At 32.3% G+C, this 16,447-nt stretch overlaps 1 protein-coding gene across 1 annotated transcript; it reads right to left on the bottom strand.

The window, feature by feature from the left end:
- Nucleotides 1-959: 959 nt before the first annotated feature.
- On the bottom strand, nt 960-2,621 carry LOC121129517 (uncharacterized). The gene is made up of 3 exons (XM_040725238.2): nt 2,287-2,621; nt 1,780-2,048; nt 960-1,711 (listed from the first exon to the last, which is right to left on the bottom strand). Exons 1-3 carry the CDS (start codon nt 2,567-2,569, stop codon nt 1,235-1,237), a joined length of 1,029 nt encoding a protein of 342 aa, XP_040581172.1. The 5' UTR covers nt 2,570-2,621; the 3' UTR covers nt 960-1,234.
- Between the last annotated feature and the right edge of the window lie 13,826 nt (nt 2,622-16,447).

The raw sequence follows: 16,447 nt of genomic DNA, 5'->3' as shown, positions 1-16,447 counted from the left end.
TTTCGGAATAACTTTGAATTTTTCAAATTTGTTTCCAAAAAATTTAGTGGAAATTTAATTTCTTCAATTTTTTTTTTCAATAGCTGTGGATTTTTCCCATTTGCTTTCAAAAAAGTTCATATTGAAGTTTAGTTTTTGAAATTGTTTTGAAATAACTGTGGATGTTTGTATTTTCTTTGCCAAAAAATGTAATTTTGAAAGATTTTTTTATAAACAAAATTAATTCTTTAGTTATTTTTTTCAAAACCGTTTAAATTCTTTTCAAAAATTTTTAGTTGCTGGATATTTTTTTAAATCCAAAAACCCCCGATTACTGATGTAGTAATTAAATAAGGTGTTATAACTGAGACGTATTGCAAATTGAATTGAAATGTGTACACAACGTTAATACTAAGGTGATTTTAAATTTAGAGTACTCTAAATGAGGATAACGCGAACATTAAATATCCTTTGGATGGTCCATACCAAAATGGCGCCATTTTTGATTAATTCGATGAAAATTACAAATTGATGATGAAATATATTATGTGGCACATTATAAAGTTCAAATATGCTCAGTTATATTATTCGTGAATACATAATAGATCAGAATGAAATGATAGTATGTAGTTGGTAATGCTTAGAATGACAGATGTGGTAATTCAATAAGGCGTTAGAAATTCGTAAATGTACAAGTTGAAACTTGCACACAACTAACATGTAAATGCCTTCGTAATAAACATTACGAAGGCATTTATCTATGCACATATTTTATCCCCCCATGAGAGTAGATAAATATGTAAGAAATTCTTGGCGGGAACATTCGATTCGATTTTTAGTTATTTTTTTCTTTCCCAACTTATAATTACTATTAAACACACAAACACTCAAATTAATGATGACAGAATTTCACAGATGGGGAAATATGGTCGTTGTTACATAAATAAATAAACCTGAACAGAGGATTATGCTACTAATTATTTTTATGTTTTTTGTTATTATTCTTATATAAATTAAGATGATGAGAAGATGATTATAATCAGTGTCGTTTAAGAAAAAAAAAAAAAAAAATAGACACAACAAAAATATATAGGATATATATATATAGGATTGCAATTTTTGTAAGACTTGTATAATTGTAATGACAATAGAGATGATGATAATAGCAGAGTAGTTACCAAGAGATAATGCAAATAAGGAGGAATTTGAGGTCTGTAGTCGTGGATCAAAATGTCTATTATAAAATAAAGAATCATCAGGAGGGGTGATGATGGTGATCGTCGAACTCCTTGGAGTCCGAATTATGACAAAACTCATGATTACTGCTGTGACTACTACTGTTGCCGCCGGAGTCCCCGGCCCCTCCTCCCCGACGCATTTCTCGAAATTCATCTTCTTCAGATTCAAAGGAGGTAACTAGGAGTGCTGAGTGATGACGAGGTGGCTGCGGTGGAGGACTAGAGCGCATAGAGGATGAAGGACGACTGTCTGAAGAGACGGAGCCGCTTCCAAAATGATGTTGTAGGGACTCAAAGGAGGGCCGACTAGGAGATGAGGAGGAAAGACTGGCCCCTAGTCCATTCATGATACTATTACCACTACTTCCGTGTCCCGAAACGGATAAATGTGGGGAGGTTGACTTTTTGTTCTTCATATGCTCTGCGGCTTCTGCATTGGAGATATTTTCCTGTTTTTTCCATTTGGTTCGACGGTTTTGAAACCATATCTTCACCTGCAGAATGCACAAGGGTGATTAGGATTGAGGGTTTGGTGGAAATACAGATTGATGATGATGATTACCTGTTGTTCCGTGACATTTAGTATTTTAGCCATTTCGGATCTCTCTGAAGAGGATAAATACTTTTTACTTTCAAACATTTTTTCCAGCTCAAATATTTGTCTTCCGGTAAAGGTTGTTCGGACTTTTTTCTTTTTCTTATCGTCTTCTTCGTCATCGTCAAAGGTGGAAGAAGTGGAAGAAGAGGTTGGGACTCCAATACTGGAGGAGGAAATGGGGGAATCCGTTTTTTTCCGCTTTAAACTTTTTTTTATTGTGTGGGATTTACAGACTGCAAAGCAAGGGATCATCATTAGTTGTATAATTGATATTAAGGTACTCAACATATAAAATGATTTAATATTTACTTTACAGAGTTTAGTATAGCTCTTATTTATAGTACGTAGAAGTTAGTAGTTATTATAAGAATATATATTCAAGTGAATTTATGATGAAAAGTGCATTGGAACGTAAACAAAAATCAAGTGCAGTTCTGCTATAATTAGTAAATGAATCCAGACCCTCCTTACCTCCTTCAGTCTTGGATGAGACGACATTCTCATTCGCATGCCTATGACTACGATGACAAAGAGAGAGATTAAGAGGCTCCGGAATCTCCTCTTCCTCCTCATATTCTTCTTCTTCATCGCCTAAAGAACTATCACAAATAAATCGTTTATCCACCTTTCTTATTCCAGCAAGTTTCAAAATGTCTTGTATAAAAAAAGGAGTAAGCCTCTTTGGAGGACTCTTGTACACATGGGGATGCCACATAATTAGGGGACTCTCCCTGATGAGAGGGTTCTCACTCATATTTAAAGGCTTCACTGACTGACTGTCGACTGAGTTGCTCGAAAACTTGATAGATGAAAAGAGTAAGAATAATAATAAGAAATTCTTTACAAATATTGTTAAATCGCACGCACGCACGCACGTATGTAGATACGTAAAAAGGAAGAAGAACACGTTGGGCGTCCCTCTTTTTTAGAATAACACAGAAGCGCTTTTCAATCTAATACTAATAATTAATCATATATATATATATTGAACGTTGCATTTTATGTCATCATTTATTATGATGTGTACATAAGATACTTTTACATAATATTTATTTATTTAAAACTCGGAAAACCCTGATGCTGATGATCTATCCTAAATTAAACATTATTATTTATCCTTCTTTGTATGTTCGTTTAATAATTATTAAACGTTCTATAAATAATACATATGTACTTTAATGGATTTGCAGAATTAGATATGTTATCATCACACGGGAACGTTTTAAAAGGCTTAATCCAAGCCCGTTAAGAGTGTTGATGTTTCTTATAGGAATCATAATATTAAAGAATGGGAAAATGATGAGGGCTCATTTATGGAGATGGATACATTGTATAAGTTTGCCCAAGGGGCGTCCACAGGGGATACGCTGGAGGGGATGTAGCCCTACTCTGAATAAAAATATATATATATTTTTTTTACTATTTACAGGAAAGTTTAATATGTGAAGTTTATTCAATTATTTTTTCAAAAAAAATTAATTTTTTGAGAATAGCTCCGGGGTTTCGAAATTTTGTGTGAACAAATGTGGATTTATCAAATTTCTTTCAATATATTTAATTTTTTAAGAATAGCAATGCAATTGAATTTTTTTTAAATTGCTTTGGATTTTTGGAAACTTTTTCCCAAAAAAATAATTTTGAAATTTTTTTTTTTAAATTCCAAAACCCAATAACTCCCCTCCCCCCCTGAAAAAAATATAATCCTGCGGACGCCCCTGTGCTCAAACATTATGCTTTCTCCTTCTATCTCAAAATTGGAGACAACAACAGGAGACCATTTAAAATGGGGGGGCTTGGAGTCGATTTGTGGACCATTAGAGATTATAAATAGTACAGGTCTTGGGTCAGAAGTACTCAGATACAGTATAAGTAAGATCTGAGATTCAAGATCTGAACCACCTTTGGATACCCGAACTTTTAAGGACCATAAAAAATATCCGATAGATTTTCTTGATCTAAAAAATCTAGTATTGTTTTAATACTTAATCCTAGTTATTAAAAAAATTTGTCGATATTGAACACAGAATTTATTTATCTTGATTCGTGATTGGAACGACATGTACAAAAAGAGTTGTATTGCATTGTTAGGCGTGTTACCTTTCTTGTATCACACAACTTCCCCCCGGAAAAAAACAGAAAAAAGGGGTTAAATATCAGCTTGTAGCTAGGCAGTTTTTCTCAACTATGGATATATTTTTTCACAGTTTATAATGAGCTAATTATAATTCAACCAATCAACATTCAGAACGCTGATTAAGAGAACAGAAGGAAAAATATTAACAGCTGACCACGAAACACACTGTTTATTTTTGTTTTAGCGAGATAACGCTATGGACTCAAGCACTATAATGTACGCTGTATTTGGTTGTTGGCTGTCGAAACTTCTTCTTCTTTTCCTCTAATCGGTGATCTTAACATCGTGCGGATTCATTGTACAGGTAATGTAGTTCTTCAAGGCCTCCACAGAAGAATGATACATGCCACAAGGTTCATGATCGACCCTCCCCAGAGATATAAATCATATGGGCCCAGGTCTGGGCTGTTTTGGAGTACCCTCGATGTTAGAGTGCAGTTTGTGAGGTCTTTAATACAACACATATGATCGTCATGAAAATCCTGTGAACAATGGGCATGTTAAAGAAAGAAACCAAAAATCAACATGGTAATCCTGACAATTTGAAGACGGTTTTGGAGGAGAGAAAGAATACGGCTCATAATGTTTCATTAGATCAGCTATAATCAGCTGTGACAAGGGAGGAAGGAGAAAAGGATATAAACAAGGACATTGGCAAGAATTACTCCGATGTCGAACCCCAATTCTACTCTGAGTCCAACAAGGACTTACACTTATAAAATCGGGAAGAAACCCTCAGGGTTACTCTTTCTCTTTTATGAGTACAGAGGAATATTAAATCAGGTTTTGAATATAATTGAATCTATTTAAGAAAGGGTGTATAAAATAATGACAACTACTTAGGAAAAGAAAATTAATTATTCAGATTAGAAAAGAGGCCACCTCAAAAATACACCAGATTTTCATCACTGCATATATACTTTTACAATAGAGTGTTCGCTATTTATTTAAAGTTTACCAAATTCAAAATTACCATGGATCATGAGATGTATTTAAGTGTAGGTAATGGCATCCTAAATTTATTTGTGTGTCATCAAAAGCCGTTACCTTCCATCCGGTCAAAGTTCCAACGTTCCGGAAGTACTTCCAAAATCAGATCAAATTAAAAAAAAAAAAATCATATTACTATTAAGGCATAAAAAGAAAAAAATATTTTATAATTTTTTTGAATTTGTTAGTAATTTTTTTGACTTTATTATGTAGTTGGTTTTTTAAGTTAAAATTCATGAACTAACTATTGACAACATACAAATATAGATAAATAATTATGGATTTTCTACTTATTCAGCTATTTATATAATTAAATTTATTCAAGAACAAGATACAAATGGTGATAAACATACAAAGTTTTTAAATCTTTGAATAATCAGTAAATTAATTCATAAAATCAGACTTTTGAAAAAAATCTATTCAATTTTGATCATGAGTGATTTATAACAATTAAATTTTTGTGTCTTTTCTCTTGATCAAATGTATTCTGGGATTCGTTTGTTTTTAATGTTGTTTATTTGTTTACTTCCCACGAATGAACTGACTTAAAATTAAAAATAATTGAATACTATGAAACGAAAACAAAAGGACCAAAATCTTATACAGCTCTCAAATTTCAAATTTTTCATGTAAAACGTACATTATAACATTTGTGGCTATCAAAGGAGTGTACCAGACACATGAATATTTGTACAAATGTTTGAGCAGAGATCAAACGTACTTTGTCCTGATTTGTCAGATTGTACAAAAGGGGCCACATTATGTACTTGAATTTTTTTTTTGAAAAACATCCGTGGACAGTGCTAGATGCGAGAAAAATCGATCAGTAGAGCTTAAAAGACTTTAAAAAGATTTTAAATGTCTATGGTCCTACTTTCCTTCATATAAAAGATTCCGTCGAATCAAACACAGATCGAAAAAATTCTTATTTTCAATAAATCAAGCAAACCAGCATCTCAACTCTGAAGAAAGAAAGGGAGAAATCGGTCTTATTTAAGACAAATTCCTGCTTTGCATTTGCAAAAATGTGTTTATACGCTCTTTGTTCGATTCAAACCAGTTGACATCATCTAAGATGATCGTAAAAAAAGACAAAAAGGGCATGTCAGACAATTTTTTCCTAAAAAAGTATTTCTAAATTGACGTCTAACTAATTTAATTGAATACAAATCCTGAAAATAACTAAACTTAATCTCCTCTAATATTTGATACAACAAAAAATGAATATCCCGAGGGTAGTTTGAGATTGTTAAAAATCCCTGCCAATTCATCCAATACATCCAAGCAACTCCTCTAACACCATAAACTAATTCAAAGCCCTTGGGTTGGCTGGGATATCGGGGGTAGTGTGGGATAGTTAAAACCCCCGCCAATGCATCATATACATCCAAGGAACCTCTTTAATCTCAAAAAAATAGTTCCAAACCCTCAGATTGTGCGGGGTACTTGAGGGTACCCCTGGATCCTTAAAAACCACCCAAAAAAATCAAAAAATAGTTTCAAGACCTGGGACTGGGCGTGGAAGCTTTGGTAGTGTTAAAAGCCAAGTGTCACTGGCCGAATCAACAAGTTGCATGTCTCACATTCGCTAATTTTTGTAAAAAATCTGATAAGCTATGTTAGTTCAATGTATACTTCAGTAGTATTACTTCAGCACGCACATATTGTTGACATTTTATTTAACCCTCCTTCACGACATATGCAATTTAATCATTATGCATTTTTTTTAAAGAGTACAAGAGTGAGGCCCTTTCGTTGAGTGAGGACAGTATTCTATATTTTGTACAACCCATAAGATTGTTCTTGTATTACCTCAGTATCTGTGCTTTTACAACCTCTGTGACTCTCATGGTACCCCCAAAAAAATCCGAAAACTTGAATGATATTAAATTTCTACACATAATTCTAAAACTGGCATTTTTCCTCCATGGCAACCTTCCACTCGCAATTTTCCCGAGGGCATTTATATTAGTACAATGTCAAAAAAATTACTAACAAATTCAAATAAATTTTTCTTTTCTTATACCTTAATTCTGATAAGATTTGTTTCTTTTTTTACTTTGACCTAATTTCAAAGTACATCCGGAACGCGGAAACTTTGACCGGATGGAGGATAACGCTTTTTGAAGGCACAGAAAAAAAATTAGGAGGGCATTACCTACACCTAAACACTTCTCATGATCCATGATAATTTTGAATTTGGTCAACTTTAAAAAACAGCGAAAACTCTATTGTACATACCTAACTGCGTTGTCTTCTAGTTAAAGAATAGATCTTTATGATTCTATTATTATCATTATTTGTGCCTCTTCTTTGATGAATACCTCCCTCATAGGGTTTCCTTCCTTATTATTTATTATCCTTGTCTTTTGTTAAATGAGAAAAAGCATGGACGTGTCTTTTTCTTACCTCCCCACTCTTTGTTTTAAAAATACGTATACAATAGACACATACATAATATATGTATGTATATCTATGCAGTTGTAGGCCTATGTATGTATGTACAAACTTATAATAATACTCATTATTGTATGTAGTTCATGTGATTAAATTTCTTTTTTTTGTATGTTACTGATAAAGCTTATTATGCTCTTGTTTTTTTTTACTTATTTTTCGATGTTTTTGTTGGATAGAAGGCAATTAGTTTTAATTGCTTTTCAAATCAAGGGCATTGTTGTGGTGTTTCGTCTATATGACACCTATTAAGTCATAGTGTAATGCCATTCACAACTAAATGCATAGTATATTCATGACACAGTGTTGTATCTACGAGGGGGGACGAACGAACAATGATTGCCCCCCCCACCTCTAACTGAAATATAAATACACAACATCTTTTTTTAATGTGTGCCAATTAGGAAGTTGTAGCGGGGTAGAAGTATTTCATTATAGGGGCAATAATATTCTAAAGTTTTCTCGGAAATACCATGCGTTAAAGTAATGAAGAACGTGCGTTTGTCGTCGAAAGCAAATATTGCTTAAAAGGGTTTGACATAATATTTTATAAAATAAAACTAACTAAAAAGAAGCTGATGGTCTAATGTATACGAATTAGTGTATTGCTTCAATTTCTAATATACAAAAAACGATTTTTTTTTATTGATTTCCATAATTTCAAAATAATTTGAACGCAAAAAACGCGAAACTTTATCAAATTTATTTTTGCTTGGGCAACAATTAAAATATTATATTCTGAAATTTTTTTTAGGCATACCTTTTTTACAAGTTCATACTTAATTGTTAAATAATAGTCAGAGAATAAATGTACAAATTTTGAGACATATCGATTCATTTTTTAAATATAAAAATGATCATTTCAAAAGAATAAAACTAATTAAATTAAAAAAATGGGGAAAAATGTAAAACTTTCGGTTTTAATGGGGTAAGACCTTTGTAGCATGAGGGATTACTATTTACTTCATCTTATAATCATCCGAAATTACAATATATACACTTGTAGTGCACTGCGAACACTAACAACAGACGGAAGTAACGGACCGGAGCAAAGCCAATAATAAAACCTTTAGATTGGGGGTACAATCATACACAGAATATATATATATATTCTGTAAGAGATTCATACTAAAAGGATGTACATAGACATAACTAATCAAATGTATAAACACGTAAACTCGACTTGATAAAAAGGTACATTACTATCTATTTACAACAAATCCCTACGTCATGAGATAAAAGTAAATAAAAGACAATATATAAGAGTTAGGAGTTAAGTTTTACATCTAATTTAATCAGATAACTATAGCTTTAAAATTTTTCAATGAAAAGTTATTTGAAGGTGAAAAAAAACCACAGGTTTTAAAACACCGAATTCTGATTTATGAACAAAGAGGGGCATGACCTATCTGATATGTTTTTCAAGCCTGTGTAGAACAAAATACTAAATGTTTACTCTCATTAGATAACAAAAATAAAGTTTTTTTGAATTTTTAAAACTTATTTAATTGTCTTTTGGAAAAAGGAAGTTATGTTTCTTCACTCTGCATGAAACATAATTGAAATTTAATTATATTTAAACTTCAGAATAGTAACCACATTGTAAACTATTGTGACTTAACAGTTATTCGTTTTAAAATTTCCCTTTTAGACCTATGACTCTTATGAGTATTTTAAATCATTTGTTTTAATAAGATAGTTCATCAAAAATTAATTTGAAATTTTGAGATTTTATTGAAAAAAGTCATTAAAAATTTCCAAAAGAAAAAATGACCAATCGAAACCTGCTTCAGAGTCCTTTCTCAAAAGAAGTATTGAACATATTAAACTTTACTGCATGCCTTTTGCTCAGCCTGGAGTAAGACATTTCTTCCTGGAAGGGCATTACATAACATTACCAATTTTAGTGATAGCAAGCGGGGATACCCGGTATTGTTAGACGTTATTAAGTGTCGTAAAACAGAAAAATATATACGATAAATACCCAAGAACATTTTTAACACGCGCACTATCTACTCAATTTTTAAATGATAATTGTTCTCTCTTCATGTATGAAAGATTAAGCAAGGGGAAAAAAAAGTTTATATGACGTTATGACTGAAAAGTTAGGGAGCACTTTCGTCTATAGAACACTATTTGACTGAGCCGAAGTCACACAAGCTCAATGCTAGTTTCAAAACGCCTACGAGTTTATTAATATGAGTACATTGTTATTTCTTCGATAAATGTTGACTCGTACTCATACAATAAAAAGTTATCCATTATTTTGAATGGATTAAAAGAAATCAATTAACGTTTATTTCGAAGGGAATTAAAATAGTGTTTACATGACAGTCGGACTCGACGATATCCAGTATTTTATTTACATTTTCGACTATAGACCTTTTAAAACGTTGTGCATTTTGACATTAAAATTACCAAAAAGGAATCTACGAAATCAAAATTGCGCGTGATTGCCTGTTACAGTATCAAGACCATAGACTCTAATCACATTTTCAGTCCCTTGGCTTTCTTCGCCTTTATCGAAGAAAAACTGTACAAAGTGGTATATTTTCTCTTTACTTGTGCCCATATTTGAATTACACTTAAACAATATTGAAGTCTTTTTATTTATTTATTTCGAAATCTCATATGTCTAACAACATCTGTAAACCGAATGCACTTATATAACACGAAATACACATTACCAAAGTCATCTATTGTAAAAATTATTTTAGTATGCATATTACATCAGGAAACAAAATATAATCACACAAAACACTCTGTATATCTGTTCTATGCTACATGCAAAAATCCTGCAAAATTTCATTATTATGCTTAAATTGTTATATCTTAGATAACAGATATTTATATGAAAATAATATAATTCTATGTAAACATACATGAACACTATTATGTATATCTTCTAGTAGCTTTTTTATCCGGAGAGGCTCTGTATGGTATATCAATAACTTTCCAAGAAAAAAAAAACTCAATTTTACTTCATGAGGATGGAGCTCTCTTCCGCAAAACACTCTTCCCCTTATATTATCAGACTCCTGACGTACCCAAAAAGCTACGTCGAAGCCATCATCAAGAGGACACAAAAAGAGGATCCCCAGGTCCCTGTCTCGGCTAAGATTCCATCAAAGCAGACCCGGGCAAATCCATGACCATCCTTGACAAAAACCCCTCCTTGCACCGCAGTAACATCACCAAGTCCATCATTAATAACTTAGGGTACAAAAGCTACGTCCTCAGGGCGAGACACCTGCTAACAGATTCAATGAAGTTCACCAGGGTGGCTAGGTGCAAGAAGGTCCTGTCTTCCTTGAAGAACACAGGAGTGCATTATCAATTCTTCTCAGATGAGAAGATATTCAATGTTGACAAGAAAATAAACAGCCAAAATGATATATGGATAAGTAAAGAACCTTCTGAAGTCACCATAGTGTTCATGACGAAGAGCCCAGCCTCTGTGATGGTCATGGGCGTCATTAGCAGTGAGGTTCACGTCATGCAACCCTACTTCTTCAAGCCCAGACACAAGGTGGACAATGAGGTTTACTTGAACGCTGTCAAGCCCTGGATGGACAAAGGGACTGGAGGCAGAAGGTATACCTTCCAGCAGGACTCTTGCCCGTCCATAAGGCTAAGATTGTGCAGGAATGACTGAAGGACAATGTGCCTTATTTTTGAGACTTCAAGATCTGGCCTTCCAACTCTGCTGATATTAATCCTTGTGGTTTTTATTGTTAAGTTGGAGATGGAGGTCTGTGAAACCTACAATAAGTCTTTGGAGGACTTTAAGTCGTCCATCCAGTCCTTAGCTAGCTCAACGGACGCTGTGAAGGTTTTAAAGTCCGTTAAAGCTTTCAGATCTCGTAGAGAGGCTGTCTTTGAAGTAGGAAGATCACATATGGAATAAAAAATGTAGAAAATTGTCACATACTCATTTGTTGTGAAATAAAGTATTCTCCAGAACCATACACTATTTATCTTGATGGCCTTAAAGTTTGTCCAAATTTATCTGGAAGAACTGTAGAGTACACTAGGTCAATGTTTTTCAATCATACATTCATACAGACTAACTTTGCTTCATTACTAGTTATAAGTTTATAATAGTTAAATTAATCAAATTTTTGGTGATATTTTTCATTTTCCTGATTTTTATTGAAGATTGTTTCGTTGTTAAGTTACTAGATATTATCTATTCAAAAAAAGAATATGGATCATTTTATATCACATAATATACAATTTTTTTAAACGCTTCAATCGAAGTAAAACAGACGGTATAAATGTATCATTTTTTTAATCGTGTATCATGGATGCTTATCAGTCCTATTCTCCATTATGCAATCCCCATATTAAATAATTAACTTCACATAACAATTTAGTGGAATTTTATATTTGTATACTTAGTATGGAATAACATGTACAATGTACATGTTATTCCATATTAAATATACAACACTTGACAAAAGCGCTCTAAATGAGGCAATAATAATTTCATTAATAAAGTCGTAACAAAAATGTAACACTTTTAATATATAATGTATATTATATATGTAGATACAATATATTCAGGCATATATGTGAAATGTCAACATAAAAGCAGGTGAGATAAAAAAGGAGACATTAAGAAAAAATGAATTAGTCCATATTTGGGTAAATTAAAGGATAAACAATTAATTAGAAAACAAAATAAACCTGAGCTATCTAGTTTACGAACAATTAAGAAAATGACAAATTTTCATTCGCTCACATCAAGCAGTTGTACGCCTCCAGGACCACCGTCTACGCCATCAGAAGGTCCAAAACGTTGTAGAGGAAGAAGAGTTCTGTCAAAAAGGCAAAACTGGAGCCGGAGGAGTGAAAGAAACCCGCCGCGGCCAATAGTCTCATGCCCATGTTGGTCCATGCAAGAGATCTAGGAGTTTCAGAAGAGCACCAGAATGTTCAGAGAGCTATACAAAAAGTCATCGAGAACTGCTACAGTTTCCAAAGTCGAGCCAAGGATGTTATATATCCCAAATATCTACTATAATATTATAGTTGTATATTTGTATGTCCCCAGATAAAAATCTATAGGGTATTTATTTCAAAAAAGGAGACAGATACAGTCTGTAGACATAATTTTGAGTAACATATCTAAGTCTATGTTTCATTCTGATCCGACCAGATTCCTTGGCTCTCGTGGGCAAGTTTGTTTTTTTGCTAATAAGTTGATTTTTTTATTATAAAACAAGATCGATTCCTCGTGTGTGAAAGTAGTTCTTTTTAAAGTAGTAGGGGCTGTAGTTTCAAAAATGCACCAAAAAAAATTAAAAATCCGAAAAACTAATTATTTTATAGAGGAAAAAGAGAGAACGTACATATATTGAATACGAATTATAAAGAGGAAGAAGAGATTTAGCAAGTTAATCTTTCTATGTATCTTCATTATGGTTGAAGGAGGAACTTAATTTTAATTATTATGTTGTCAATCGACAAGTTTTACTAAATGCTGAAGTAACTTAGAGCATTAATAAAATAATTCAAAATAAAATAAATAATTCGGATACGTCTTCGTTAAATAATAACTAATGATTCAACTTTATTTGGTTTTTATTACAATCGGATGATTAGTTTAGAAGAAAGTCAATTTAAAAAAAATAAAAATAGTATTGGTTGTACACTGTTTGTAGGCAACGTTCATGCCCCATTTAAAGTAGTTTAATACGTATGTCAGAGGTGATCCGTGCAATGTACATACACAAGAAAGAGGGATTTTGAAATTGCGAACACAAATTGTAATGTATTTACATAAATAAGGAGACATGATTAAGAAATGCGAATATAGTAAAGCAAGAATGCTAAAACTTGCGTACATACTTTATTATTACTGGCCTAATATTCCCATTTAATAATTACCAACCATGGTGTCTGTATACTTTCTCGTAGCATCTAAGACAGTGTTGCTCATTTGTGCAGCATAAGTTCCAAGAGTAGGTAGGCATCTAGGTTAAGTAGTTAGCTATCAAAACAGATTACACAATTTATATAAAATATATTAATATCTATTTAAAATATAATTAGAATATCTAATGATTTGCAGATTTTTTTTTTACGAATTCAAAACCTTTTTAATTCTTTATATCTATTGATAGTTATTATGACAATAAATTAACTTGATTAGAGTAATTACAGTATAATAGTAAGTTTACAAACATTAACTTTTTATTTTCTGTTCTGCCCCTCTCAAAAATATATAATCTACCTTTGGAATTTATGTACGAAATTACGGCAGGCTAATTGTATTTTATTGGTATATATTTAGGATTGAAGACTGCAATGCCGTCAAGCTCAGTCTTTGTCCAGTCCAGCTTAATCTTTGTCCAAGTTAGGTCCCCCTCAACGTTATTTCTTCTTTTTTTAATATGCTTTAGTACAGAAAATCTGAAGGACCGTTCCTAGAACTGGAGTGGACCGAATAAATAAAGACTAACACAACACTAACTGTTTCTATGTATTTGAAATATTATTGCACGCCAGCCTTTTTTTAGCATATTTTTCAATGATTTATTAATTTTTGAAGATATTTAAATTTAAAAAACTGCAGAGTGAGTCAAAGTGTTTCAACTATCATTGGAAGAATGTTCATATGTCTAGGATCAACCCAATTGGCGCCAATCACTTACATAGGTCAAAGTAAATGTTTAAATTGAATAAAGGCTTAATTATGTTGAAATAATTGATTACTCAATAAATTTTTTTTTTTAATAAATAAACTACGTAATTGTAAATGACTTTTTTCTAATACATTGATTAATTGATTAGTCTTTTATTGAATGTAGTTTTTATTTATTGACGTTTAAGTCTATACTTCAAAAACTATCTAAATTTGTTTTTCAGATACACCTTTTTTCATAATTAAAAATTTAAATTAAACTTTAATCTAAAATTGGTGTAGGTCCAAGTTTTTCAACAAATTATCGGATAAAATTTCATGTTTATGTTGCAAATTTTTTAATTTAAATTAGATAAATTGATAGATTACTCAATGAATTTAGATTTACGTTTTTAATCATTCAATATATAATTGTAGAAGATTATATTTACTACTTTGATGAATTGATTTTTATTTTTTTTTTAAATTCGTTGAATACCTATTTTTTTACTATTAAGTCTATATTAAAAACCTTTCTTTTTTTCTTTTCAAATAGACCTTTTTTCTTCATAATTAAGAAAAATAAAAAGAATTATGTAGGGTGAGTTAAAAAGTTAAATGTAATATAACTTTCACCTAAAAAAAATTTGTAGATAAATTAATTGCAGTATCTATAAATGTGCACAAAATATATTTTTGAATAAATGCGTTATATTTTACTTTTAGACCTTAAAGTAGGGAAATACTTCTAACTTGATCATCCACTTCAAGAGATGTGCGAATTTTGGATTCCGAATTCCACGAGAGACCACAAGAGGAGGATTCATTTGAGAAAAACTACCAAACTTCATAAGAGAGTAAAGTGACTCCTTCCTTGGGAATTATATACTAGAATCGAATCAATGAAGCAATCCATTCACGGTAAGTAGATAATTTTCATATTTCAAAATGGCATCACTGAAAAATACAAAATGGAATAAAAATCATTGGAGATGCATATTTTTAAGTAAATCTTTGTTTAAATTGTACATTGAATATTTTCTACAATATATTCCTCACAAGATATTCCTCAACACTATGTAATAAAGGGGTTTTTAATAGAGACGCTCACATTTTACGTTCATAGATTTCGAAAACGACGTCATATTTGTTATTGTTTCTTTGACAGCTGTGCTTAGAAATAATTGTAGTTTCATCATGGAGCAGTACACACTCGAGAAACACTTGCACATCATTAAAATTTATTACAAAGTTGGTGAGTCTTTGATCCAAACTTTAAGAGTGTTAACGCCAATTTATGGTCAACGTAATCGACCTGCAAAATCAACAATTCGACATTTGGGGGGAAAAATTTGAGTCCACATACACGTTACATAATGTTCCTGTGCCAGTGAGACAAAGAAATGCACGAAGTGTAAAAAATATTGATGCCGCAAGCGCATCAATTCAAGATTACGCAAATTTGTCTCTTACGCGCTGTTGGGCATCTCTGTGACATCGTTGTGGCGAATATTTCGAAAAGATATTGGCCTACACCCGTATAAGATCAAGTTGACACAAGAACTAAAGCCGCTTGACCACTTCAAACGTCGGGGATTCGTAAAATGATCCTAATTTTCAACGTAAAATCATCTTCAGCGATGAGGCACATTTTTGGCTCAATGGCTTTTTTAACAAGCAAAATATGCACTATTGGACCGGAAAAAACCCACACGTAATTTATGAAGCGCCATTACATCCCCCAAAAATTACTGTTTGGTGTGGATTGCATGCTGGTGGTATCATTGGGCCGTACTTTTTCGTCGACGATGCCAATCGCCACGTTACTGTGAATGGAAATCGTTACCGCGCCATGATAACCGATTTTTTTTGGCCTGAATTGGAAAATATGGACTTGGACGATATGTGGTGCCACTTCACACACAGCAAATGTTACAATCGATTTATTGAGGAGTAAGTTTGGCGAGCGTGTTATCTCCAGAAAAGGACCAGTCAATTGGCGGCCTCGCTCGTGCGATTTAACGCCTCTAGACTATTTTCGTCACGTGAAAGCCTTGGTCTATACCAATAATCCGTCTACGTTAGAAGAGCTCAGAACAAATATTCAACGCGAAACTGCTGCAGTTTCAGCCAATGTATGCGGAAAAGTAGTGGAAAATTGGGTTCAACGATTGTAATTCGTAAAACGTGCACGTGGTGGTCATTCAAGCAACATCGAATTTCATTCATAAATTAACTTGAATGTATTTTAACGGCAAATAAAGAAATCGTCGATATCTCAAACCATTTTCGTTTTATTTAAAAAAAAAAAATCTGAGTGCTGTTAATGGAAAACCCTTTATATATAATTTATAAGGGTTTGAAGAAGAGTGTCATTTTCATCATTTTTCAGCCTAAAAATGGGAATATTTCGAGTTCTGTACAAG

The sequence above is a fragment of the Lepeophtheirus salmonis genome, chromosome 14, assembly GCF_016086655.4.
Source record: "Lepeophtheirus salmonis chromosome 14, UVic_Lsal_1.4, whole genome shotgun sequence".
Classification (NCBI taxonomy): domain Eukaryota; kingdom Metazoa; phylum Arthropoda; class Copepoda; order Siphonostomatoida; family Caligidae; genus Lepeophtheirus; species Lepeophtheirus salmonis.
This window is presented reverse-complemented; position numbering and strand designations above follow the sequence as displayed.

Excerpts from the sequence above, each read along its gene's own strand:
- LOC121129517 (XM_040725238.2), bottom strand. The coding sequence starts at position 2,569 with ATGAGTGAGAACCCTCTCATCAGGGAGAGTCCCCTAATTATGTGGCAT. Across the intron at positions 2,049-2,286 it reads CTCATCCAAGACTGAAGGAG|TCTGTAAATCCCACACAATA; the intron begins GTAAGGAGGGTC and ends CTTGCTTTGCAG. Across the intron at positions 1,712-1,779 it reads TAAATGTCACGGAACAACAG|GTGAAGATATGGTTTCAAAA; the intron begins GTAATCATCATC and ends TGCATTCTGCAG.